The sequence below is a fragment of the Alternaria infectoria genome (genome assembly GCF_024043175.1).
Source record: "Alternaria infectoria strain BMP 0036 chromosome Unknown scaffold_23, whole genome shotgun sequence".
Lineage (NCBI taxonomy): Eukaryota > Fungi > Ascomycota > Dothideomycetes > Pleosporales > Pleosporaceae > Alternaria > Alternaria infectoria.
In genome coordinates this window covers 58,606-83,446 of record NW_026250712.1, presented here as the reverse complement: position 1 = coordinate 83,446, position 24,841 = coordinate 58,606, and the positions used below count along the sequence as shown (strand labels likewise).

Below are 24,841 nucleotides of genomic sequence, written 5' to 3'. Positions count from 1 at the left end.
TAGCACGAGAAAGCAGCGCGTCATTCCTACCCGGACTCCACTACACCGGAAAGCTCACGACCCTCCGCCTACATACCATTCACTCCAGTTGCAACAGATGCCATGGTTGCGTCTACACGGACCGCGATCTCAAGCAGCGCCACAGTCATTCACCACACGAAGGGAGTCATCACATGATGCGCTCAGCGGCACCCTAGGAGCATATAAACGCAGGCCAGCCGCCCGATGAAAGACCTTAACACCCATCGACCAGCTCAACCACTGCGATCATACTTTTCTATCTTCCATCTGCTATTGCAGTCTTTACCAGCGGAGCGCGCTCGGCACGATCTTTCACTCCGATCTTACGACCACCCACTCACACTACCACAAAACATCAAGAGCTTCACAATGTCTTCTTCGTCTAGCCACCAGACGATGAGTTCCGCTGAGCTTCTGCAGAGAGTCGGTGACACAGTCGCGCGTGGTGTCACAGGCCTTGCGACCAAGGCTGAAGTTGACGAGGTCAAAACTAGGCTGTCAAAGATAGAGTCCTTGCTCATGCAAGTGCTGCAAGACCGGACATCTGCGCATCATGCGGGACCAGATCGCGAAGCTCCAACGGTCCCTACGTGTGGTCTCAAAGTCAGTGAAGATTCTGCAACAAATGTTCCATCTGAGACGCAGACCGACGTAGATCACTCCATCGCTGCAGCTTGTAAGACTTCTTGCTAACCAGATCTAGTTTATCACACCTCAGAGAAATGTGAACAATGTGCATGCGGCGCATATAGCCTCCGTGTCCGAAGAGCAAGACGTACCGGTAAGTTCGTGATCACAATCCTTTCGCTTCGTTCTAACAGCTCCAAGCCTTCCTACCAGCCTGCGTATACTGCAACTTTCGCCGAGCCAGCAGCCCAGGGAACTAATGAGAGCTCTCTCCCTAACACACCTACACCGTCAGCACGGCCAGCGGAACCAAGCGCGCCTACGCTTAACGAAGAGACGGTCTCCGCCCAGTCCGCTGCTCAAGCTGAAGAAGACACACTGTCGGATGAGGAGCTGAGGGAACTTCGGCCGCTTCGTCAGCAATCAACACGTCTACTCTGCATTAATGAGGACTTTCGTTTCAAGACCCTAGTTGGCCTGTACTGCGCTCTCAAATTGAGGAACCCAGTTCAATCGTCATCCCGGACCCGCCTCCCCGAAAGCGAGCTAATTCATATGGCGCGCCATGCAGAATTCGACATTCTTCGAGCCATAGATCGAAGGGTCATAAGGAGGCAATTGGCTCCGGTCCCATCGCTCATACTCAATGAGTACTCAACTGGTCGGCAGAAGATGTGGAGCAGCTTCAAGAATAGCAGCAACTTCTCCAAGCTGATCCATAGATATCAGCGGTCTGTGCGTGAGGCCTTGAGGCAGAGTAGACGAGTCAACCGGTCGCAGTCTCCTCAGCAGATAGGAGCTTTCGTCACCGTTCCTCGTGGCCGTGCTGGATACCGCTATCGATCGGCGTCGAGGTCTGCGAACGATGACCGTGGCGGCAATGCACCGGTGACTGGTATAGATCAGGGCGTTAACCAGCCGGCGACAAGCAACAGTGACTTCTCCTTCCCGAGCGCTCCTACTCGGATCTTCTCCTCGAAAGCACTTGATACGCTGGTGGCGTACAGCGACATGCTCATGGACGCCGATCTGGCCATCCTCAAAGAGCCCACGTCGGCTAAGCCATACAACATCAAACTCGCCAATGAACTTCGCAGCGGTACTCTCGTCGACTTTTACGACAAGCTCGTGGAGGCCAACACCTTGGTATCCTATCTCAAGCACGACGAAGCCATTCAGCATGCACTCGTTGAGGTCTACCAGAGCATGGGCACAGCGCCGTTCTGGAATGACTTTATATCGCTCGATAGCCAGGATCTCGTCAGGCTCACGAAGCAAGTCGAAGATGACATTTTCGGCCGCCTGCTAATGGATATACGGGGTGGGAAGCTCGATGTGTCTCACGAAAACGCGTACATTCGATTGACAGCGAGGTATCGTCCGGGGACGGATGCCATGGGCCTAAGGAATTTTGCAGCTATGGCTTCGAAATTTTTCGACCGGATGGAGACATAGGGTGCAGAGTCTCTTCTTCGGATGCGCGGCACGCTACGGGGATAGCGCCAGCGCCGCAAACTCTAAGGCAGACCTGTTACCCAGGCGGGAGGGTAGAAAGGCTACGAAATGAGATGAATGGATCGATTCGTACGCAGCTAGTCGCAGCAAGAAGGAAGCTATACAGCAAGCGAACGGCGGAGCTCTCGGGTTCGATACAAGAGTGGAGTTTGGCAAAGTCTCGACGCGCGACGAGATTGGCGAGAATGACTATGTGCATGTTCGAGATGGCGGGACTTAAAGCGCGTGGTGCGCGGAACTACCAAGAACGACTCGTGCAAATATATCCCCAGACGATCGACGAGGCTATGCAGAATCATACAAGAAGGGAAGCCGTGTGACAGTCTGCTAAGCGCAGGCGTTCGCGCATACCGCTATGAGAAAATATGACCTGCGGCATTGCAACGAGATTCAATACGACTCGTTGCAATGAACATGCGTTCCAATAGTGCAACACGCGAGGCGCGTCAATAGAAAGGACTAGGAAGGCGCGTCGGACCAACGCGCACCATAGTAGTCGCGCTATGACGTATGCCAACCCAAGCGCCCATCCTCAACATCTTCCTTCTCGAACCGCACGATGACAATTCGCACTATTTTCGTAAGCTATAAAATTGATCACCATCAATAGAAATCATCAGATTGTTATAATTCCACAACCATGACGCCAACCAAAAAACGCCTCGAAAAAGAATACCAAAGCCTACGCAAAACCCCCGCAGCCGGCTACCACGTCGAGCTAAAACACGGCGACATCTTCGAATGGACAGGCACCCTCCACGGCCTCTCCGCCTCCCCCTACGAAGGCGGCACCTTCGCCTTCCACATCCAATTCACCGACGAATACCCCGAAGCACCACCCAAACTCAACTTCCTGACCAAAATCTACCATCCCAACGTTGACGCCAGAACGGGCGTTGTGAGTTGGAAGATGCTGGGCGAGGAGTGGCATCATAATAATACGATGGAGAAGGTGTTGATAGGCTTGAGGACGTTGTTGGATCATCCGGAGTTGGAGAGTGCGGTTGAGGTGGGGATTGCGAATGAGTATGCGAATGAGAGGGGGGTGTTTGAGAGGCATGCGAAGGAGTGGACAGGGAGGTGTGCTAAGGAGGGGGTTGGGGCTAGTGGGTGAACGTGAAGAAAGGGAGGGTGACTTGGCGTGTGGGAGATGGTGAGATGGAGAAGCTTGTTCAGATGCGCCTTTCTTGCGGAGAAGCGCATCTTCATGCTGTTATCCTTTTCGGTTGTGGGATATCCGCAATTACTCCGCAAGATATCATTTTCGGGGCTCATGCTGGTAGTGTATAATCGCTCTTATAGTATTATATAGCTACAGGCATTATCAAAGGCTTACACGAGGACCGTTCAAGGACCGCCCCTGGACGTCGCCTGATTGAGGTCTCAAACTCGGTATGGTTTCGCTCGGCTTCCACTCAACTTTCACTGCCTCACTGTCACCCCACAGAGATGATAGCTTTCATTCGGATACATCACCACGTTGTCACAATGGTGATGCGGAACGCGCCGATGACTACCACCAAGTAGCAGAAACATAGTGACTGAACAGTGCACCATAGTGTAGTTGTCCCACAGCAACAGAGTACCACCGTTCATAAGGTCAACAAACCCGAATCCAATCATCGCTCCACCAATTCACCCCTTCTCTTCTTCACCTCGGAAGCAGAACAAGTACAAGAGTCTGCCTCCAGAACCAGACTTACAAGGCCTTCACACTCAACCGGATTTACTCATCATGGACCAAACCCGCGCAGAGACAATCACCGATTTCTTCCAAACCCTCATGGACATCAACGTCAAGATTCCCAAGCTAGCTCGTGGCATGGAAGTAAAGCTACTAGCTGCATGTATGGATGCGGGTGTAGCTCCCTTCTGGGATGACTTCACTGAGCTCTCTCTACCGCAACTCCTTACTCTGGCTAGGAAGATGGAGCATGAGGCGGCGGATATGGTTAACGCTAGAATACAGGGCAATAATTGGGATAATGAGGATATGAGGGAGCAGAAGATGGAGTACCTCAAGGCTGTAGCAAAGGTTGGGCCTAATTGTACGCCGAAGGGGTTGGAGGAGTTTGCGGAAAGGTCGAGGATGATGGTGGAGATGGGGAAGATGGAGAGGGATATTGAGAAGGGTATGTCGGGATTAAAGGTGTGAGACGACGGGATGGAGATGACATATACGAAGGAAGGAATGATAGAAGCAAACAAAAGCTTTATCGACACTTTGTAGTGATGAAACGCGAGCACTAGTAGTCCGAATGTTCGTTCCTGCCAAAAGTCAATCCAATGCGATGTGAGGTTGAACAGTAGTGACTTACGGACTAACCTGAATGCGACGAAGGTAGCATCATTATCAACGACCCAAGCCACTTTGGTCTTGGATCATCAATCCAACTCGCTGTTTGAACATCCAAACACATTCTCCGCACCGCTTACACAGCGATAGTCGTATGCTGCTCCGCCTCCAAACACAATATTTAGCCAGAGCGTTGCTTACTTCCAGACCAGAGTTATAACATATCCCAGTTGCGCAACACAAGATCGATGGGGTTTGCATCGTAATCACGCCGTCACCGAACATGCCCTCAAGATGTCAACTGACGATACTCCTTGACCGTCTCACGAAAGCAGTGGGTATCTTGTATCCGTTGTAGACAGTGGTTGGCAGCTTGAACATATTCTCTCTCTTGCTCCTGGTATGTCAAAGGCGTGTCGATGTACTTTTGTTCAAGATCGCTCCGCATGCGAGCTTCCAGTCTAGACACGAGATCGGCTACCTCGGCGGGCTGGAGAAGGAGCTGGTCAAGGTTGTGTGTGATGCTCACGCTAGAGTTCATGGCGTTGATAGCATCTGTAAGGGCGGAGATGAATGAGCCCTTGATGTCTTGGTCTGGTCGAGGAGGGGGAGAGTGATACTCTGCATCAGCAGTATGAGCAGCACCGCTGTCGCAACGCAACCCAAACGCGTCGACAACATGGCCCTTCGCCGAAGAGATGAAGTTCCTCAGACGCCGATGGTAGCCCTTCACTTTATCCACGAACGAGTTGAGTCTGCCGCAATCACGGAGCTCAGACTCAGACTGGGCATCATACGCTCTTTCGATTGCCGCATCATCTCTCTTGAAGATTGAGCCCTGCATTGCGGAGTCGATGCGGTGAAGGACTGCGAGTTCGTCTTGATGAACCATATCCACCATTTCTGAAGGCTGTAACCGCTCTTTCTGCGCTGATCTTGCTTTGGCGTTCATGCGCTTCGCTTTGCGTAGCATACGACAGAGAAAGTGTCGGCGCTTGTCGACAGAGATTCCTTGAAGCGAAGATGGGGCTTTCAGAGGGTTGAGGGCGTCGAATTCTTCTTGGTTGAGCGTCGGATCGGCCCAGCTATCGTGAGCGGATACGTCGGCCATCTCGACGTCTCTGGAGTACAAGACCTCTTTTACTCTTGCTAGGAAATTGCTTGCTTCGCCCAGGGCGATAAGCTCCGTCTGCACCCCGTTTTTGTATTTCTCGTCAAGCCACGTGTCTGACGGAGGAGTAGAACGAGATGACACTTCCGTGTCTATGTCGTGGAGAACCTTGGCATCCAGACTATGCATCAGCTCGTAAAGCCCATTCTGATCGAGCAGCATGCCCTGAAAAGGGCTCAATTTGCAGTGCATTCTGTCCACTTCGTCATGGAAGAACTCCAGCCCTTTTTGGCGGAGCTCGTAAGAGATTCCGTCGAGGTAGCCGTGATCCCCTTGCCGTGGCGCTAACTTCGTGTGTGCAGGTGAAGTCGACTCCGGGGATGCATTACCAGGCTGGAATGTGAAGACAGCGCCAAGAAAAGGCGAGGTTCCGGATCCTGGAGCGTGATCGGTCTGGACATCTGGAGCACCATCGAAGTCGTAGTCCATGTCGTCCGATTCAGCTGCAGTGGTTGCATTACCCTCATGGCTGTCATTCCAGTTGGAGCCAGTTTTCATCGGAAGTGTGTTGGTCTGCCAGTGGCCAGCAGCCGAGCCCGAAGTCACATTCCGCTTGGCAGCGAGGATGGCTGCAGGCACAGGCACCCCCGAGCAATCACTAACCTTGGAGACGAAACGACCGATGAGAGCGAAGAAAGCCTGCTTGTCTGATATGTGTTCAAGCTCGAACTTGACAGCAGCGGTTAACTCCTTATACCGATCGTCGGTGATCGCGATGTCCGTGGCGGTGATGTGGTAGTCAATGGCTTTGCTCAGTATGCCCTCAAGCGAATCCAAAGCCTCTTTGTCGTTGTGGAAAATCGTCTCCCTGCGGAAGATGCTGTTCAGGGATGAAGCGATGTCTTTGACGCCTTGCTTGCGGACTCGCTTGGGAAGAGTAGAGCCGACGACGTATATGATAGTGGTGCGCTCAATGTTCTTGTCGATGGCGAGGTCGGTGAAGCCGCTGAGCGCTGCCTTGAGGTGGGTGAGATCATGGCTCGCTGGGGGTTGTGCAGGCTATGAGATGTTAATCACGAGTCTGGTTATCATGACGAGATACCAACCATAGACAAGCCATACGATGCGCCGGTAGCAAACATGGTAGCAGAGTCCATGGCTTTTATGATGTCAGTCTTGACCCATTGATTTAATGACAACGCCCTTACAAGACTGCGGTCGACAAGTCTGTGCTCGGAGGTGACGATAGTGGACTGTATACGCGTCTGTAATAAGGAGTGGCGAGGCAGGACCAGTGGGGAGTGATCTGTCTAGCGAAGACTGAAGTGCACAGCGGATGGAAGTCTATGATGGAAGCGATCAACCGATGGAAGCGCTGATGGTTCAGGGAGCGTGGGTACGAGAAGTGCGTCTGTGCCAGTGGTGTTGAGCTGGGTAGCAGAGGGGCGATGGTAGTTCACAGCGTCAGAAGCGGCGCGGGTTAAAGCATTATTTGAGTCGCCAAGACTGCCGGCAAAGCGCGCTGCGGACCAGGTGCTATTGTAGCTATTGTGGCAGGTATTCGTGGTAGTGAAAGTGCAAAACGGCCGAGCACCGGCGCAAAGTAAGCTGCAGAGCGTGGAATGCTGCTCCCAATCTTCTATTTGCTGAACCATTTCCACATGCTCACCCACAAGGTCACCAGTATGAGCATTTATCGATGGCAATGGTACGATTGGCATGATCTTCTTGGAGTTCTGATTTCTTGGCGCTGTCTGCGCGGGATATCACAGCTACCGGTCTTGGTTTCCGCATCCTGCGTCATCCATAGTATGTACATCCGCTATGCTTGGTATTTCCTCCTAGTCGCATTGATGATTCCCTACTCCTCGACTCCTGGTCATCAAGAGCTCAATGGTCCCATGGGTGCTTCCAGCCGAGGAGCGCTGGTCCGTCCTTCTTCGCGCGGTACATCAACTGCCATTGTCAGCGCTATGCCACCTTCAACCTGCTCTTTTCACATACGAAGAACCACATGGACGCGCCGAGGCCGGTGGCCATGAATCGGTATAGCGGTCGGACCGGGTGGATGTGGATGGGGTGGTTCGGGTGCGGCGCATATTTGGGCGGGCCCATGCGGGCTCGTGTGGGTTGCATGATGTTTGTGAGCCTGGTGGACTATCAATATCGTGAGGTATCTTCGGAGGGTAGTAAGGTAGCGTACCTGGTTGCTATGGGGTGCAATGGCCTGTTGACGTCTTCGTGATGGAGGTGTGGTTAAGGTCGATCGGAGGCTACGCTAGCGTGCGGCGCCAAGCCAGTGCCATCAACCGTGGATCGCGTTCTTTGCTCCTTCACCTACGATAATGTCTTCGCCTATCATCATGCACGCACAATAGCTTCTGCCTCCTAACTCCCGTTCATGGCAGCGCATGCCATCGCGACCACGTAAATCTCGCAACATCACGCCACCGGGTTCGAGAAATAGCCCGACTCCCCTGCGGACATCTGCGCCGAGGACCACTAGCAGCCGGTACAAAGCGTAGCCGCGAACATTCCATCGCGAACCCAAGCCACCACCACCGCCGCCGACATGGCGAACTCGGCAGGCGCGACGCCATCACAGACCCTGCAGCGACGGTTCAAAGGATGCAGCAAGATCGGCGAATACGAAATGATGAAGAAGCTTGGAGAGGGCACTTTTGGTGAAGTCCACATGGCGCGACAAAAGGCCACCGGCAGTATCTTTGCGCTGAAGAAGATCCTGATGCACAACGAGAAAGATGGCTTCCCTATTACGGCGCTGCGAGAAATCAAGCTGCTCAAGATGCTATCGCACGACAACGTCCTCAAGTTGGAAGAGATGGCCGTGGAACGACCGAAGACCGAGGGCAGGAAACGCGCCATCCTGTACATGGTCACGCCCTACGCCGATCATGATCTATCAGGTCTCCTCGACAACCCCGAAGTCCAGTTCAAGGAGGCGCAGATCAAGTGCTACATGCTGCAACTGTTCAAGGGCCTGCGATACCTCCACGATAACCACATCCTACATCGAGACATGAAGGCCGCCAATCTTCTCATCAACAACCGCGGACGTCTACAAATAGCAGATTTCGGTCTTGCGCGACACTACGACGAGGCGGTACCACAACGAGGTAGGGGCAACGGCGAAGCGAAGCGCGAATACACTACATTGGTTGTGACTAGGTGGTATCGGCCTCCAGAGCTTCTTCTGCAGCTCAGGAAGTACACCCCAGCTATCGATATGTGGGGTGCGGGTTGTGTCTTTGGCGAGATGTTCAAGCGCAAGCCCATCCTCGCCGGACAGAGCGACATTCACCAAGCCCAGATCATCTTCGAGCTTGTCGGATCGCCAAACGACGACAGCATGCCGGGGTGGCGCGATCTTCCTGGCGCCGAACCCATACGCGCATTCCCCGTTCACACCGGTACTATTGCTCAACGGTTCCGCGAACTCTCGCCCGTCGGACTATCGCTCATCAAAGACCTCATGAGGCTCGACTGGCGGAAACGGATTAACGCCATCGACGCTATCGACCACCCATACTTCCGAGAACAGCCACTTCCCATGCGCGAGGAAGACATCCCTACCTTTGCAGACTCACACGAGCTAGATCGACGGAACGCGCGAGGCCAGAAGCAAGCGCTACCACCAGCACCACAAGGCGGCACAGTAGGCGGCGGACCAAACGGCGAATGGACCGGCCAGGGCCCACCCCCACAATCATGGCAGAATGGCGACCGAAGATACGGCGGCCCGCAAGACCGCGGTCCACCAGGCGTCGACAGAGGCCAAAGAGGAGGCTACGACCGCCGCTACGAACACCGACCTCCACCCCCACCACCAGGCGGTGACCGCCGACCGAACTGGGGCAACGGCGCAGACAGAGGCCACAATGGCCTCCCACCACCCCCCGCAGACGGCCGTCACCCCCTCCCACCCGTCCCCCGCTACGGCCCCGATGGCGCAGACCGCCGAAGACAACCGCCAGCTGCCGCCGGCGGCGACACCTACATACCCAGCTACGGCGCAGAAGGCCCTCGCCGTTCCCGCGAACCAGACGATCGACCTCGCCGCGGCTCGCGCGACTCCGGTAACTCGAGAGAAGGATACACAGATGATCGCTCAGACCGCAATCGTGCGTACAGGGACCGTCCCGATCGGAATGACGCGAGAGGCTTTGCGAGGGAACGACGAGATGGACGGACACGATCACGCAGTCCAGACCGCAGAGATCAAAGACGCGATGGCCGGGACAACAGGGAAAGAGATGCGGATATCTACCGTAGACGATAGGTCTGCTACGGTTGCAATAACCGAAAAGCGCACGACGGGATCTACGCCATCGGTACCTGTACTGGCACAAGGTTTCAACAGACACTCGATGAGCGGAGTAAGACATGGCAGTTTGAGAGCTTCGTTGTCATGATGCGCGTGCGTGAGAGGTGGGGTGCTGCGGCTGTACCTGTGGTTTATTAGGATGAAGATCGGGTGGCTGCGGAGATGGGTATGGGCGTTTCTGGTTGAGCATTTTTATGGCGTATTTGACTTCTTGGCTGGGGGAGGGGGTTTTATTGATTCGATTATGGGCATGAATACCAAGTTCTAGTGTATGATAGGATGGACAGACAGACAGATAGCATGGCGTGGTTTAGGTAGTTTGGGGAAGTAGTGGTAAAGAAACAGATCACAATATCTTGATGCCTTTGTGATCTACCAGCTTCCAGTCTGTGATTACATCGAAGAATATCTCGGACTTATTCAACGTGCATGCGCATGATCATCAGCGTAATGTATGCATGATGGGTGGTGATACAGCCTCATTGTCCACCTGGGCAGGCAGCTTTTCGATTGTTGTCGAGCCTTCCGCGTCTGGTTCTTGGCGGGGCTGCTGGACAGGCGACAAGCGGGAAGCCGCGCCTCAACTTCACTTTGCCTCCTCCACCTGCATCATCACGCACAACAGCTGACGACAGGCCGCAGCTCAACACACAGCGATGTGGTGCCATTATTGACACCGATACTGATACAGCATGTCATGGGATTGATAGGGCGCCTGAAGATGCAGGCGCAGCAAAGGAAGCTTGGCGGGCTCAGCCTCAGCGTCTCGGTGGTGCACCCCGCGGACCGGTGAAAATGGCTGAGCCTTGTCTCTTCAAATCTCATGTCCTGTAACTCTACACTTACCATACTACAACTTCGAAATCTGCTACGCTACCGTCGGCATGGCCACTTCCTGATTCATCGATGCCAGCCTCCGCTTCTCGAACCGGCGATCACGATTCAGACGAAGACGCTCATACTCATCCCTTGAACGCGGTCTAGCCGTCCTACAGCCTTGTTGCTTCGACTGTAGATTTTTTTAGATCATTGGAGTTTTTCAGCTTTTCCGAACCGTAGCTCTTGCGGGATCAAGAGCATGCCTCGGTGCTACGAGTGCAGCAAGGTTGTTATTACGAACCAGTGGCCATTGGACGAGGGTGCTCTTCGCACATGGTCCTCTGGACCGGAACTAATCAGTTCTGCCGACAGTGGATGCGACCTGTGCTCCTTTATCCGGAAAGAGATAGAGAAGGTTTCGACCGCGAACCTAGCACGCATTCACGATAAGCCCCCGATTGTGCTCCGAAACCACCATAAAGCAATCGTGTTGGAGAAACACCAAATCTACTTCTGCAAATCCGACTTTTTTTCCCACCCCCTCCGTATAGCGTTAAGGTCGAGCTATCACTGGATTGGCATTCCCGCTCTGGAACCTCCCTGTGACCCGGTCCTGCGTGCTCACGAGCTTCTGAAAGCATGCATGCTTGGCGAAAAGGACGAGCATGACCTCTGTAAGCCATGCGAAGTTGATCCATCAGTGAAGGCGTCCTCGCTTCCACGTCGTCTGCTCGATCTCTCCCACAGCAATAGCATTCTCACGCTCGACACGCAAGATTGGATTGCTAGGAACCGCGCCACAATAGACGAGCTTTCCAAATACTGCACGTTAAGCTATCGCTGGGGCCGACAGCCACCACCTTGCATGTTGCGTACCCAACCCACTGCGGACCGGATCATATTTGAGGTTAGCATGCCACAGACGTTCCAAGATGCAATCGCTGTTGCACGAGAGCTTGGAATACGCTTTCTCTGGATTGACGCCTTGTGCATAATTCAACCCAGCGCACACGGCGATTACACTGACTGGAATATGGAAGGACCACGTATGTGGCTGGTTTATCAGAATGCGATCTGCACCATCGCTGCTACTTGCTCCGACCAACCCAGCGACGGCTTCTTGCATAAAGTCGGAATTGACTACAATCCGCCCTGTAGCATTCCTGAAGCAGGTATCACAGATAGAACGCGAGAGCCTTTGTTGATGTTCACGGGTGTCCGGACACAATACGCCTCTGTCGTCGCTTCCAATCTGAACAGACGCGGCTGGGTTACACAAGAACGCCTGCTTTCGCGAAGGATACTACATTTCTCTGAAGAGGGAGTCTTCTGGGAATGTAAAGCAAGCGGGAAAGAAGTTGAGGACGCAAAAGAACTCGATGACGATGAAGAACCCGATCCGGATAAAGATTATGTCGGGGGTGAGAACGGTGAGAACATAGGACCACATCACGCTTCCTTCATGGTGTTGGGCACTTGGCTAGCTTTCATTGAACTCTATTCAATGTCGAAATTCACATTGCAAGTGGACCGTTTGATCGCTCTGTCATCGATCGCAAGGTGTGTACCAACTGAACGGTTTGGACATGAATATCATGCTGGCATGTGGGGATCACAACTCCTCAGCTGCCTCTCTTGGAGCTCTAGAACTCCGTGTTCCGTAACAGCAAGAGAATCGTGCCTGACCATTGCGCCATCTTGGAGCTGGGCATCGGTAGCTGGTGGTGTTCGGTATCCCAGACGTAGTTTGGGTCCGCATTCGAAGTCTTTGCTAGAGATAATTGACGTGCAAACGTCACTAGCTGAAGCCAGCAATCAGTATGGAAACATCAAGAAGGGCGCTTTGAAGCTGCAAGCTATCCTATGTAATCTTTCTCTGCCTACAGATGGCAAACTTTCTTTGAGATTGAAGGGGCCAGCTTTTTCGGAATCGATATACGGCTACGGATCGCTGGCCTGGGATGAATGCCAGAACCATTCCACGGTGATCGAGGCATACAGTGTCATCCCGCTGGGCATATATCCTGAAGATAAATTATCCTCGTACGACGCCTTGTACGAAGCCTTGGTTATCACCCCACTACTACCAACAGGTGATGAAGTCACAGGCGATTCGTGTGGAGTATATCGGCGTATTGGACACATCTATTGGCAGCTCATTGAATTCAAGTGTGGAAGGGTAGAAGATCCAGGCGATGTGCGATCTAAGCTTTCTGTCTGGTTCGATGCTCTGTTCCCTAATGCCAAAGAGCAGACTATTGTTATAATATAATTCCGTGCGATATAGAGGTCGTCCATGTCCTATACGCAACTGGTAATTCTTTAAACAAAAGTATATGCTACACATCCTCTTAGACCTTTATTGTGCGCTAATTTGAGAGCGTGGTCTTTATTATTACCTAAATCACTACTTCGTGATTAACGACGACGTGTCATTTCTCAGATCACGCAGCGAACTACTCGACTCAAGGATCTTCAACAGCAGAGTCGGATAGTCCCATCCCAAGCCAGCAGCAGCCAGTGCCGTCAAACTAGCTTGGTTCTCTCTACCAGGCCTACCAGGACCCGTCATGTTCTGATCACACTTTAGCCATGTTACCAACAGCAGGTCTCAATTGACCTACCGGTTTCATGTTCACATCAAAGAGAGCGAATGGCGACGATCCATCCTCCGTGAACCGACGAGCGTCAACTCGAATAGGAGCAGTACATTGGAGCAGCTTTGCTACTTCAACACACTGTCGCTGTACCTCACCATACTGTGGATCGGCCAGGTGTTCGTCTTCGGAAAGACAGCGAGAGTTCTGCATAACAGCGACTGTGCCGTTGTACGGTGCGACACCTGCAAATAGTCAGTAGACATCGCAGACGCTTTTCCCAAGTCAACGCGGCGAACCCACCATCAGCGTGATTAAACCGTTCCACAACCGGCATCGCCCAATACCCGTCCTGTCCCGATGCAGGCGCAGGCGGCATCACAGTAACAGTGACTTCCTGACCCGCAAGAAAGTCCTCGACGATCACGTACACATCCTCTCCCAGTAGATCGCCGCAATGGTCGATCAGTTCGTCTTCGGAGCGACAAACTCTCACTCCATAACTCCCTCGTCCTCTAACCGGCTTAGCGACAACAGGATACCGAAGATCTTCCCACAGTATCTCCCTAAGATCTTCCTCATCAATCATCACATCCCGCGCATCCGGCAGCGTAAACCCACCACGAGAACGAAGAAGATCGTTAACAAACGCTTTATCGTCGCACAGCTCCACCAGCTTCGGTGGCTGTGCCACAATCTTCAACGTCTCAGCCATACTCGTTAGGTTTTCCGCCGTCTGAAGCGGATGCTTCGCAAAGAGTATAGTGTTAGCCCAGAGATGCGTCGCTCCCTTCTCCAGTGCCCACGCAATCTCAGTCTCTGTATCTCCAAAACACCACTCTTCATCTTTTTGTGGATCTGGGGCGGAGGCGGGCGTGATGACGGAGACGGGGCTGTGGTGTTGGTGGGTTAGTGCGTGGGCGATGTCTGCGCTGGAGTCGATGTAGCCTTGGTGAGGTCGTTAACGGTGCGGGAAGGGCTTGTGTATGGAGTAAGACCAAGTACCTCCGGGCTTCTTGGGCTTGCGCACCCCATTGATTAACGGTGGATCGAGTTCTTGGTATAGCACTGCTACGCGTGGCGCGGTGGTGGTGTACATGTGTCGACGGGTAGTGGGCACACTCAGACGGCGTCCAAGAGCTGATTTCGCACTGCGCTTCGTGAGACTGATCATGACTGATCAGCAAGCTAGAAGTATTAGGGAATGGTCGAAATGGTGGTATCGAAGAACAAGATCGCGCTCGGAAAGGTCCGACGAGCGTTCGGAAACGTTTCCGAGCATCCCGTGCACCAGAAGGTATCACGACTTCTGCACGGACTCGGGTCGCACAAGCAACTATGACTTCATTGTGGAACCAGTGAGTGCTCTCAATTGTAGTACGCACGTGGCTGGAAGGCCTCGTCCAGGCTAGATATTGCAGTGCAGCACTGTTGGGACAAGGATAGAGTGCCCGTTCGAGTCAAAGTGCGCCCGGCCAGGTTCTGGTTCGGGCTGGTCATTTGGATTGTGCTTTGGTATAATAACTACGTCGCGATTGCGAACATAATTCTGCAAAGAGCCGAATGACACGGAATGTTGCGCTTTTATGTTGTCAAAGCCGTTTCGGTCTTAGTACGTTGGTGTGACGGTCTCTCCCACGCTAGAGATTGCAGTGCAATCAGCTTCACCGGTGGGCTGCAGTGCCCGTCATCCTACCACCGTTTCTGCGCGTCCGTTCATACATAGTGATGCATGACAGGGCGGCAAAAGACGTGGATTATTGGCTGCTTCTTCGACAGACATACCCGCCCCTTCGCGCTAGAGATTGCAGTGCAGTAAAGGCTGGGTGGATTGATGAGCTGCGGACGTACGCATTGACGGGAATTCAATATTGCTGCTCCAATGAGGCCAAATACTAGTTAATTCGAGGTTTTTGAGTGGCCCAAAATCCCTACCGGAAGCTCTTCCCTATTGGCAGAGCAATAATGAATTTCCGCCATGGAGTATGCAACCATCACTTGACCCCACACCCTTACAGCTCCTCCATCAATGGAGGTTCACGTTCTTGTTATAGCACTGCCACGCGTGGCGCTGAAGTCACGTACACGTACCAACGAGCTGCAGCAACACTCAGGCGGCTTTGGCCAAGCAACGCTCCCTTCCCGTTAGATCCTCGCAGCCGAAGACGTCTAAAGCGCTTGAAGATAGTTGGGAAGCTGACGTTGAAGTAACGAATCGAGCTCGTATAGGAATGAAAAGCTCTGGGAATCTTTGGAGACATTTTCATGCCCCGAAGCACTTTCTACCCTGGTGCATATGAGGCTGAGAAGACTTCTTCCACGCTAGAGATTGCAGTGCAGACTGGGGTAGTGCCGCCTCATTTTTGCGCGTCTCTCCAGACCAATGGTTCCCGAAGCCGACGTGGTATGAACTCGTGTGGCTTGTGGCGGTGTTTTACAAGGCTGTGCAAAAAGAGCGTGGATTATTGGCCGCTTCCGCGAGATACATATCCGCTCCTTTGCGCTAGAGATTGCAGTGCAGCGTCGCCTGAAAGCGCAATGTTAATGCTGACCGGTCACTAACACAATCCGGTCTGGACATGCGTGTGGCTTCTTGTCATGACCAACTATAGTGCTCTGCGAAAGCCTTCTGTCAGCCTTCGAATCCTTAGAGAGCTGTATGGCTGGCTACTTTAGTTACATACCTTCTCTTCCACGCTAGAGATTGCAGTGCACCTGGAAAACTCTGCACCATGTGGTTACATCCTGAGAGAGAGCAGCAGGGTTGGCTAGCTTCCCCACGTACATGCTCGTCCACGCTAAAGATTGCAGTGCACTCGGGATGAAACAACATATCGTGCCGAGTATGTGGCACGAATAACATACCAAGGATTTGGCTACTTCTCTTACACGTTTGCTCATTCGCGCTAAAGATTGCAGTGCAAAAGATTAATCGCGTGTGATAACGACATGGATTATATCCTGCGCCATCCCACCCCCACGCTTACTCCCAACCTCACAGCCCCTCCCACTCCGGCCGACACCGACACCCCCTCCGCCTAACATGCAACACCCCCCTCTCCGCTGCCCTAACCATCCACTCCACCCACTCATTCTCATGTTCCACAACCCCACTCCACTCGCCCGTTGCAATCCTCTCATCCCTACTCTTAACCAACCAATCCCTCAGCCTCCTCACACACGCCTCTAAACTCTCCGCTACACTATCTTCCGTCGCACCCGGCTTCTGTTGCTCCAGATACATCATGCGTTCCATGCGCGTCAAGAGGGCGAGTTGGATAGAAGCCGACTCTGTGTATTTGGAGAAGAGTAAAGTGGCAGACGCGCGGAGGGCGAGCGCATCTTCGCGCGTTGCGGTTGTGCAAGGGAGGTGGCGTTGTGGGCGGGCGAGGTGGAAGGAACCTGGAGGGCGGAGGACGACGAGGTCGTCGAAAGAGGTGGTTGGAGTTGGGATTGTTGTTGTGGAATCTCGTGATGTTGGCCTGGTCGAGGACTGTGACTGTTGGGATAGGTGAGATTGTTGCACTTGCTGTGATCTCATTGTGCCGTCCCAGTTAAGATATGGATTACTATCCAGTGACCTCGTGGTGTGTAGTTCAGACGCTTGATCCTCAGCGTCCCCGCACTCCGTGTCGGGGTAGTCGTCTGAATCGTACATGAACGTCTCTGAGTAGCTGAATCCATAGCCTTCTCTTTTCTTGCCCGGTTTGATCAAGACCGGAGGTTGGTGGTAGATGGACGTTTGTGGTTGGATGGGTTGGACCGGCGATGCTTTGGTGGTAGATTGTGAACTCGAGGAGGAGAAGCTGGCACCGGGGGTCATCGTCAGCCCCGAGAAACTCTGGTTGAAGTTGTTCTCGGAGTGGAATTGTCGCTCGACATCATCGATGAAGGATTCGGAGAAGGAGAAGCGGAGTTGGATGTTTGATGATGGTGGTGGCTGGCTCTCTTGACTGCTCTTGAGATCACGTGCTGGTATCGATTCCCGTTGCGATGGCATGGTCGGCGCTGGCCTATGGGATAAGGGATTGTTGTTTTGCTGCTGCGGGGATATAAGCCTGGGTGGCTTTGCGCCATGTATATATAGTACTTACAGGCCCTCGCCACCTAGGCGGCCGCTTGCTCTTTCCCTCGATTGCTCGACGCTCTTGTAACTTTGTCTGTTCTACAGATACTGGAAGAGCAAGTACATCGATACTTCTACTTCTGCGCAGACTGACTTGTCGCTGTTTTGTTGGGCCTTCTCTTCTCTGTTTGACGTTAGTCCCATGATCGTTCATCGCGCAAGTTGACTTACCTTTACAGGCATGATGTGTATATGCATGCGCGTCGCGCGTTTTCGGTTATTCGATATACCAAGGTGGTCGCACGTGTTTCGTTTAGGAAGCAGGGACAAAATACCTTCGACTTTGGGGAACGCGACTAAGATAACTGTGTTGATTGTTGATGCGTCGTGTATATATCCCGGGGTACATCTGTCGGAAGGCGCGTCCGAGTCGCGTGGGTGTTGACTAGCGTGGTTAGCGCATAACACGGCTCTCGTCCTATCACCACGGTGATTCTGAGTATCCTGAGACATATTGCCCCACTTTCTTGTAGTGTATCATCACGGCTGCGATCTTTGGGTGGTGCGGATGTAATCTTGTCGCATTACTTTCGCGCATTCCAATGGTATCATTTCTAGCAATTCGCTGTTGTCCTCCTTTCGCAACTAGTGTCGCGAACGTGCTACTTCTTTCCAGTCTCCAACAACTCCACACCTGTTCTCACAACGCCGATCGCCGCACCGGTCTGTATGGCTTCGTTACCACCTCCACTCAGCCTATACTCGATGTCTGCCAGACCTGCCATCCATGTCACCATGACCTGCGGCGGCACGTCGTTGCTGACTAGCTCCTCGCTGATCGCCGTCAGGATATCTGCCAGCGCGAGTCCCTTCATGATCTTCAGGTTATTGACCGTGCGCAAGCACTCTGTCATATCATTCTTCGATAGTAACGTCTCGATGATATACTTGATGTCTGACGGGTGTGGTGCTGCTATGCAGTCGTAGATGGTCGTCTGCGTGATCTCGTCGCGCACGATCGCGGATGGGTCGGGTGCGGGCTTGCCGGGTGTCTGAAGCGGCGTGCTTGATGCGTGGCAGGCCTGTAGTACGTTAAGTGCTCGCCTCATGTCTCCTTTGCTGAGTGTGACGAGCGAGTCCGTCGCGTCTTGCGTGATGTTGACCTTCTCCTCCTCGATGACTTTGTCGACCAGATTCCTGATGTCCTGATCCTTCAGCGGGGAGAATCGGAACCTCGTGCATCGTGATAATAACGCTGGCGAGAGCTTGTGTGTGTAGTTGGCGATGATACAGAAGCGAGTGTTCGCAGTGTACTTTTCCATGATTCGTCGCAGGGCCATTTGCGCGGTCGCTGTCATGGCATCGGCTTCGTCGAGGATAATGAGCTTGAACGTTGCAAGCGAAGAGTCTCCCGCCTTGGGTGCTGCAGAGAAGATCTGCTTTGTGCTACTGAATGTCTTGATCTGCTCCCGCACAACGTCGATACCTCTGTCGTCTGAGGCGTTCAGTTCCAAGACCATCTGTCGCATGTTCTTGTTTCCGTATATGCGACGTGCGAGTGCGAGGACGGTCGACGTCTTTCCGGTACCTGGAGGGCCGTAGAGGAGGAGATGGGGTAGTCGCTGAACGTGTTAGCTTAGCTTCTTGGAGGCAAGTCCTGACCGTACATTTGAGTCTACAAACTTGTTGATGGTCGCTATTATGTCCTTGTGGCCTTCGACGTCATCGAGGGAATTTGGTCGGTACTTCTCTACCCTGTCTGATAGTTAGCAGGTATGCGAAAGACAAGACAGTTTTAGCCTCACCATGGCAGGGAATCCTCAGCTTCAACGGGTAGATTTGCAGCGCTCCTCTTGCCCTTCTTCTGGTCTCCACCGAAAGTAATCGAGTTGTCTACCGCGGGCGCATCCACGTCCATCTCATCTTCGTAGTCGGACATTGCGATAGCTGTAATGAAGATTTAAAGGGTCTCTGGATGGATTGAGGTCGAATTGAGGTAGCTAGAACGTCGATTGGCGGTATGGAGGCTGTTAGTAAGAAAATCGAGGGAGACGCGCCGCGCGCAGGGACGCGTTGATGGGGCGGCTTAGTCACCCCCCGCTGCTCAGCCCTACCAGCACACCTCACCGAGCGGAGCTGCGCCGTCACCTCCGCCGAGCTCCCAGAACACCGCCAGACACCAACAAGCTAGGCGACAACACTCAAGATGCCGGTGAGTTAGAGCATTCCCTCATTAAAACGATGCCTCAGGGTAGTATCGAATATGTTGAGCGACAGCTAACACACCCAGGCCTACCACTCCGTCTTCCTCGATGAGCCCAATCAGCAATTGATTGGTACAGCTACACCCTCCAGCTCCGGCATAGGCAAAAGTGACTGACGGGCGCATCAGGCAACTTCGCTCTCCTCCCCCTTCGTACACGCACCCGCGGCCCTGCCATCCAGCTGCCAGCTCTACCTGCCGATGTCACAGAGCTCACCATCGATGCCTCACACGAGTCGTACGATCCGCTAGACGAGATCCTTGCCCTCTTCCGCGCCAACACATTCTTCCGCAATTTCGAGATCAAGGGCCCCGCCGACCGTGTCCTCATCTATGGCATCCTATACGTTAGCGAGGTACTGGGAAAGATCAAGCCGGGCATGAGTCGGAGAGAAGCCGAGAAGGTATGCTGTCGGGAAGACGGATGAAGAAGGTGCACGCTGGAAGCTGACTACATGGCAGGCTGTCATGAACATTGCGCTGGACACGAACTTTGCGATTCCGGGCGACGCAGGCTTCCCGCTCAACCAGGCCTTCGAGGCGCCAGCGGACAGGAACGGAGCTGAAGTGCTGCGACAGTACATCATGCAGATGCGACAAGAGCTAGCGACACGGTTACTGAACAGGGTATACGCGGACGAGACAAACACACCCAGCAAGTGGTGGCTCAGCTACACCAAGAGGAAGTTCATGGGCAAAGCGTTGTAGATGAGCATGGACTTGGTTATAGCATGGTTGAGGTTGTGTGACAGATGTCGCAGTCAATAAACTAACAAGACATCCTCTGGTTTGCGGCAATGGTGTAGTACTACCTTCTCATCATGTTCATGTGTCGCACCTGTCAAAACGTCCTGGCCCAATCTCGACATCCCGTGATTTTGTATAATTCCCAGGGTCTAGTCACGCGCTGACGTCATGAGCTCTTCCAAGGTTGCCCTGCACTACCTGCGTTTGGGCAGCAGGCGCGGACGCTGGCGTTCTATTTGCTTGATCGCCTAAGCCTGCACTCCCGCCGCAACATCAACGCGCAACACCCATCTTCTAATTTCTAATTCTTTATTGTGCACGCACTCGATTCGGCGGGGTCATCTTCAGCTGCCCTTATCATCGCTCGCTACACATGCCCCGGCTGCCCTTTGGACCTAGCCACATGTCAGCTCCACCGATAGGCCAAACAACAGAGATGCAGGGTATGCCAAGAGTTCCGGAAGGCTTACGCCTGATGTTCAGCGCTAACACTTGTTGAAGAAGAAGATGAATGGACCGATGTGTCCGACGACATTGCTGGACTTGGTCTAGACGGCCATGGCAAGCCTGATGATGAGAGCAACAAACCACTTTCTGAGGAAGAGCTTGCGCTACTACCCAACAGTAGGTCTTTCCACCTCACGAACACCATTCCCGTGATAGCAAGCCCCGACGCACACCATTCCAGTTGGTTAGCTGACCGCGCAGTGCCTATTCTCTTCAGCAACGATCTACCACCATGCGGTCTACTGCCGCAACTTGCATACGAAAACACTGTCCGTCGGCTGCGCAAACTCTGGCTCGAGCGCGCCCACCAAGCATCCGCGAACATCCCCCTCCCGAGTCTCTGCCGCTTAGTCCTGGACGAACTCAAAGCCGAAGAAGAGGAGCTCCCAGCCGGTAGCCAGGCCGGAACCAAGAACCGCACTCCTTGGCGACGCGAAACAGTCTTCCAGTACGAACTCCGCTGGGCCAAGTACTTCGTCCGGGAAGCCGAGACTGCGGAGAAAAGAGTTACGATGACGGAGAAGCAGCTCGACAAGCAGGACTTCATGGATAAGATGTACCCGATACCTAAGGAGTTGAAGATTTATGTCAACAACAAGAAGAATCAGAAGATGGTGTCGGATATGTGGAAAGAGTGGCATCACAAAAAGAGAGGGACTGTGGAGCAGGAGAGTGCGGGGCTGGGTGTTGGGGGTGCGAAAGAGGTCGATGCTGAGCCTGCTGGGGATGATGGAGAGGATGGTGAGGAGCAGGATGGGCAGAGACAATTTGTTGATCCGACGGCTTAGGAGCTGAGTCGGCAGGAACTTCATGAATGGCTGCTGGGTTTGGGATTGTGAAATGTCTTGTAACATTATCTTGCTTTAGAGAGTATTCGGTACCTTAACAACTTGCTTTTACACCTTCTTCCGCACCCAAAAAATACAGCGCGAAGTGTTAGGCTCGTGTCTGTGTCTTTGTGCTTGCAACAAGGATCTGATTAAAAGAAGCCAGATATATTATCAGGGAAGCTTTGGCAGTTCTCCGGTGGTGAAGATGACTGGCCAACTGCTGCCAATGTCAAGTACCCTCAACACGCGCGGCCCACTCATCCATCTTCGCCAGACGATTGCGTTCCTCGCTCTTCTCAGTACTGTCCAGCAGCCCATGCTGTTCAGTTCCGCCTTCACCTCGCCTCCACCCTCATGGCTTATCATCAAGCGAGCTGTTAGCGCCATCTCCACTGCCAGAAATGTGCCAGTCTCTCACCTTCACCTCGTCTTACGCTCTACGTCCACAGCCCCGCCAGCAAGATATAAAACCCTGCTCTCCCACTTTCCTTCCCTCTCTCCCTTCCCATCCCCATCTCGCACCATTAAGCGCCCACAACGCATCTTTATCAAGCCTTTCTTTAGCTTTTGCTCTTGCATAGCACTCAGTTTCGCTCACATCTTATAAACGAAGTACCACAAAGTAAGTTCGTCCAACTCATGCTGTTGCACATATACTGACCGGTGCCGCAGACCAACCTTCAGCATCACCGTCAAGATGGTTAACTGGACCGCGGATAAGGATCAGATCGTAAGTTCATCTTGCGCGCCACTGGCTTGCCATCCACGTCCTCGCAGTTGCTTACTAGAATGCTAGATCCTGAAAGGAATCTTCAAGTTCCACGACATCAAGAGCAGCGCGCCGCTTCTCAAGTACCTGTCCGAGGAGATTGGCGGTGGTGAGTACATTCCAGCTCTTAAGTGCTATCGCACTGCTTGTGTCCACGCTCTATCGCACCCCCCGACTCTTCCCTCACAGCACTTTCGCTTCCCCTTCCACACAGAACATCCCCAGCTAACATGCAACCCTCAGACTGCACCCCCAAGGCTGTCTCCCACCGCCTCACCAACATCCGCAAAGGCGGCACCACCCACGCCGTCGCCTCACCCACCCCCGCTGCCTTAACACCCAAGACCCCTCGTTCCAAGGCCAAGCCCGTTCCGCGTAAGAAGAAAGCCGTCTCAGAGGAGGTCGACAGCGACGGTCCCCAAGGCCTCATGGATGACGATGAGGTTCTCTCTCCGTCTGCTGCCCGCGGCAAGCGTACCCTCAACGGCAAGCGCAAGCCTACCTATGACGAAACTAGCGACAAGGAGGACGAGGAGGGCGAGGTCGAGGATGAGTATGTTCCGATGGCTAAGCGGGTTAAGGAGGAGCCGGTTGATGAGGAGGATGTCGTCGTCGAGGAGCTGGTTGAGGAGGAGGTTTAGTCAATTTTCTGAGGGCCTTGGTTGGTGGCGTATGTTTTGCGACGCTGCGAACTTTGTCCACTGATGAGTTTGAGGAAAGGTTTCATGGTTTGCAATTCGGCGTTCGGTGGTTGGAATGACGGATTTATGAACTGGTGAGCACTTTCGGGCTTCGGCGTCGGGAGTTTGAGCTGGCGTTATCTAAATGGGCGAAGTCATGAGGCTGAATGGGCCTATATGGAGTGCATCAACGGCACGTATAGTATATGCGCATTCATGATTGACCAACTCTTTACGATCACGGACACAAAGCTTCTGAATATATCTCCTCCCGAAGTCTATTCGCATGAGTCTCTTACAGATAATGTGATCATTTTCATGATGTTAAAGGCTATAGAAAGGATATGTGGTAGGCTGAAGATAACTTCCGGGGGTGGAAATGCCCACAGCTGAGACTATTGTGCTGCACTGCAATCTCTAGCGCGAATGAGTTTGTGATGGGTGCCAAGCCCAGGTGCACTGCAATCTTTAGCGCGGACGAGCCTGTGTGCCTGTGTGCCTGGATGTAAGCTAGAAGTCATTGGCCAATCGGAAAGTGGGATTCCCCCGACCTTCAGCGTTCTGACTGGTGTGCACTGCAATTTCTAGCGTGAACGAGGGCTCAGGTCGCGCCTGATGTGGTCAGCCACCTGAGAGCAGCGACGGGGGCTTTTTCTGCGAGCCGTTCTGACTGGTGTGCACTGCAATCTCTAGCCTGGACGAGGGGTCAGGTCACGCGTCTTGTGATTAGCCATAAGCCATCGTGGGCCAGTGACTTCGGTCTGTGAGACTGGAAGACTCTGTGTGGGCTCAAGAAGAGGATTGCGCTTCATGACTTGCTGGGGGTATCGTTGGTGAACATCCTGTGGAAGTTGCGTTAGTGTTGTGTCCGGCGCGTGGGTTCCGTGGACTCCAGGGCTTTGACTACACTTCAGCCGCGCATTTGATCGTATGCGCCCCGCTACCCGATGCCGCTACCCAGATGAGGTAGGAGATGGTTACTGCACTGCAATTTTTAGCGCAGAAGAAGAGGCATCTGGAAGTAGTCGCTAACCAGATCCGGAATCGTTCTGACGTGCAAAGGGATCTGACAGGTGTGGACTGCAATTTCTAGCGCACACAAGTGCATATGCGAGAAGACGGCCCTGCAGCAATAGTTAAACGCTTACCGGGAGTGGCCGGGCGCCTGCACTGCAATTTCTAGTGCGAAAGAGCACTTGACGAGATGGAAGTACAGGGTGTGCTACATCTCTCGACCAACGTGCCTCGCCACAGTCACTAGCCGTATAACACCAATCACACTTCTTAGGTCTCTAGGGTGAGGGAAGCCTGGGGCGCAGCACGATGGAGGACTCTCGCTTCCAGAATGAGGCGCGCTCTTTTGGGCACAAATTGCTTCAGCCTGCTGTCATCTTGGGCACGCTGCACTGCAATCTCTAGCGCATATAAGTGAGTGTGTAAGGAGGTGGCCCGTTAGCCACAGCTAGAACAACTCCAGGCGTGCATTCTGCACTGCAATCTTTAGCGCAAAGAAGCACCTGATAAGAGGCAAGGCGCAGACATCAAACTTGGACTGGGCTTCTTACTTGCACTGCGTTTCTAGCTTAGACAAGGAGGACGTATGAGGTAGCTAAACGTTATGAGGCATCAAAGGCAGATATAATGTAAC

General features: G+C 53.2%; 10 protein-coding genes across 10 annotated transcripts; 6 read left to right on the top strand and 4 right to left on the bottom strand.

The window, feature by feature from the left end:
• Positions 1-390: 390 nt before the first annotated feature.
• Positions 391-2,103, top strand: J4E92_009335 (uncharacterized protein; the record flags this gene model as incomplete). Its single annotated transcript, XM_051500683.1, has 3 exons — positions 391-697; positions 774-802; positions 850-2,103. 3 exons carry the CDS (start codon positions 391-393, stop codon positions 2,101-2,103), a joined length of 1,590 nt encoding a protein of 529 aa, XP_051349030.1.
• Positions 2,104-2,803: 700 nt separating this feature from the next.
• Positions 2,804-4,318, top strand: J4E92_009334 (uncharacterized protein; the record flags this gene model as incomplete). Its single annotated transcript, XM_051500682.1, has 2 exons — positions 2,804-3,172; positions 3,830-4,318. 2 exons carry the CDS (start codon positions 2,804-2,806, stop codon positions 4,316-4,318), a joined length of 858 nt encoding a protein of 285 aa, XP_051349029.1.
• A 430-nt stretch (positions 4,319-4,748) lies between these two features.
• J4E92_009333 (uncharacterized protein) lies at positions 4,749-6,727 on the bottom strand (the record flags this gene model as incomplete). Its single annotated transcript, XM_051500681.1, has 2 exons — positions 4,749-6,629; positions 6,677-6,727. 2 exons carry the CDS (start codon positions 6,725-6,727, stop codon positions 4,749-4,751), a joined length of 1,932 nt encoding a protein of 643 aa, XP_051349028.1.
• Positions 6,728-8,142: 1,415 nt separating this feature from the next.
• On the top strand, positions 8,143-9,870 carry J4E92_009332 (uncharacterized protein; the record flags this gene model as incomplete). Its single annotated transcript, XM_051500680.1, has 1 exon — positions 8,143-9,870. The coding sequence occupies one exon, from the start codon at positions 8,143-8,145 to the stop codon at positions 9,868-9,870; it is 1,728 nt and encodes a 575-aa protein (XP_051349027.1).
• Positions 9,871-13,141: 3,271 nt separating this feature from the next.
• On the bottom strand, positions 13,142-14,046 carry J4E92_009331 (uncharacterized protein; the record flags this gene model as incomplete). Its single annotated transcript, XM_051500679.1, has 3 exons — positions 13,142-13,309; positions 13,359-13,576; positions 13,635-14,046. The coding sequence occupies 3 exons, from the start codon at positions 14,044-14,046 to the stop codon at positions 13,142-13,144; spliced, it is 798 nt and encodes a 265-aa protein (XP_051349026.1).
• A 2,280-nt stretch (positions 14,047-16,326) lies between these two features.
• Positions 16,327-17,640, bottom strand: J4E92_009330 (uncharacterized protein; the record flags this gene model as incomplete). Its single annotated transcript, XM_051500678.1, has 2 exons — positions 16,327-17,373; positions 17,635-17,640. The coding sequence occupies 2 exons, from the start codon at positions 17,638-17,640 to the stop codon at positions 16,327-16,329; spliced, it is 1,053 nt and encodes a 350-aa protein (XP_051349025.1).
• A 419-nt stretch (positions 17,641-18,059) lies between these two features.
• Positions 18,060-19,336, bottom strand: J4E92_009329 (uncharacterized protein; the record flags this gene model as incomplete). The annotated part of the gene is made up of 3 exons (XM_051500677.1): positions 18,060-19,019; positions 19,065-19,152; positions 19,203-19,336. 3 exons carry the CDS (start codon positions 19,334-19,336, stop codon positions 18,060-18,062), a joined length of 1,182 nt encoding a protein of 393 aa, XP_051349024.1.
• A 267-nt stretch (positions 19,337-19,603) lies between these two features.
• On the top strand, positions 19,604-20,368 carry J4E92_009328 (uncharacterized protein; the record flags this gene model as incomplete). The annotated part of the gene is made up of 4 exons (XM_051500676.1): positions 19,604-19,609; positions 19,688-19,733; positions 19,790-20,064; positions 20,123-20,368. The coding sequence occupies 4 exons, from the start codon at positions 19,604-19,606 to the stop codon at positions 20,366-20,368; spliced, it is 573 nt and encodes a 190-aa protein (XP_051349023.1).
• A 475-nt stretch (positions 20,369-20,843) lies between these two features.
• On the top strand, positions 20,844-21,702 carry J4E92_009327 (uncharacterized protein; the record flags this gene model as incomplete). The annotated part of the gene is made up of 2 exons (XM_051500675.1): positions 20,844-20,850; positions 20,909-21,702. 2 exons carry the CDS (start codon positions 20,844-20,846, stop codon positions 21,700-21,702), a joined length of 801 nt encoding a protein of 266 aa, XP_051349022.1.
• Positions 21,703-22,441: 739 nt separating this feature from the next.
• On the top strand, positions 22,442-23,154 carry J4E92_009326 (uncharacterized protein; the record flags this gene model as incomplete). Its single annotated transcript, XM_051500674.1, has 3 exons — positions 22,442-22,474; positions 22,541-22,622; positions 22,757-23,154. The coding sequence occupies 3 exons, from the start codon at positions 22,442-22,444 to the stop codon at positions 23,152-23,154; spliced, it is 513 nt and encodes a 170-aa protein (XP_051349021.1).
• Between the last annotated feature and the right edge of the window lie 1,687 nt (positions 23,155-24,841).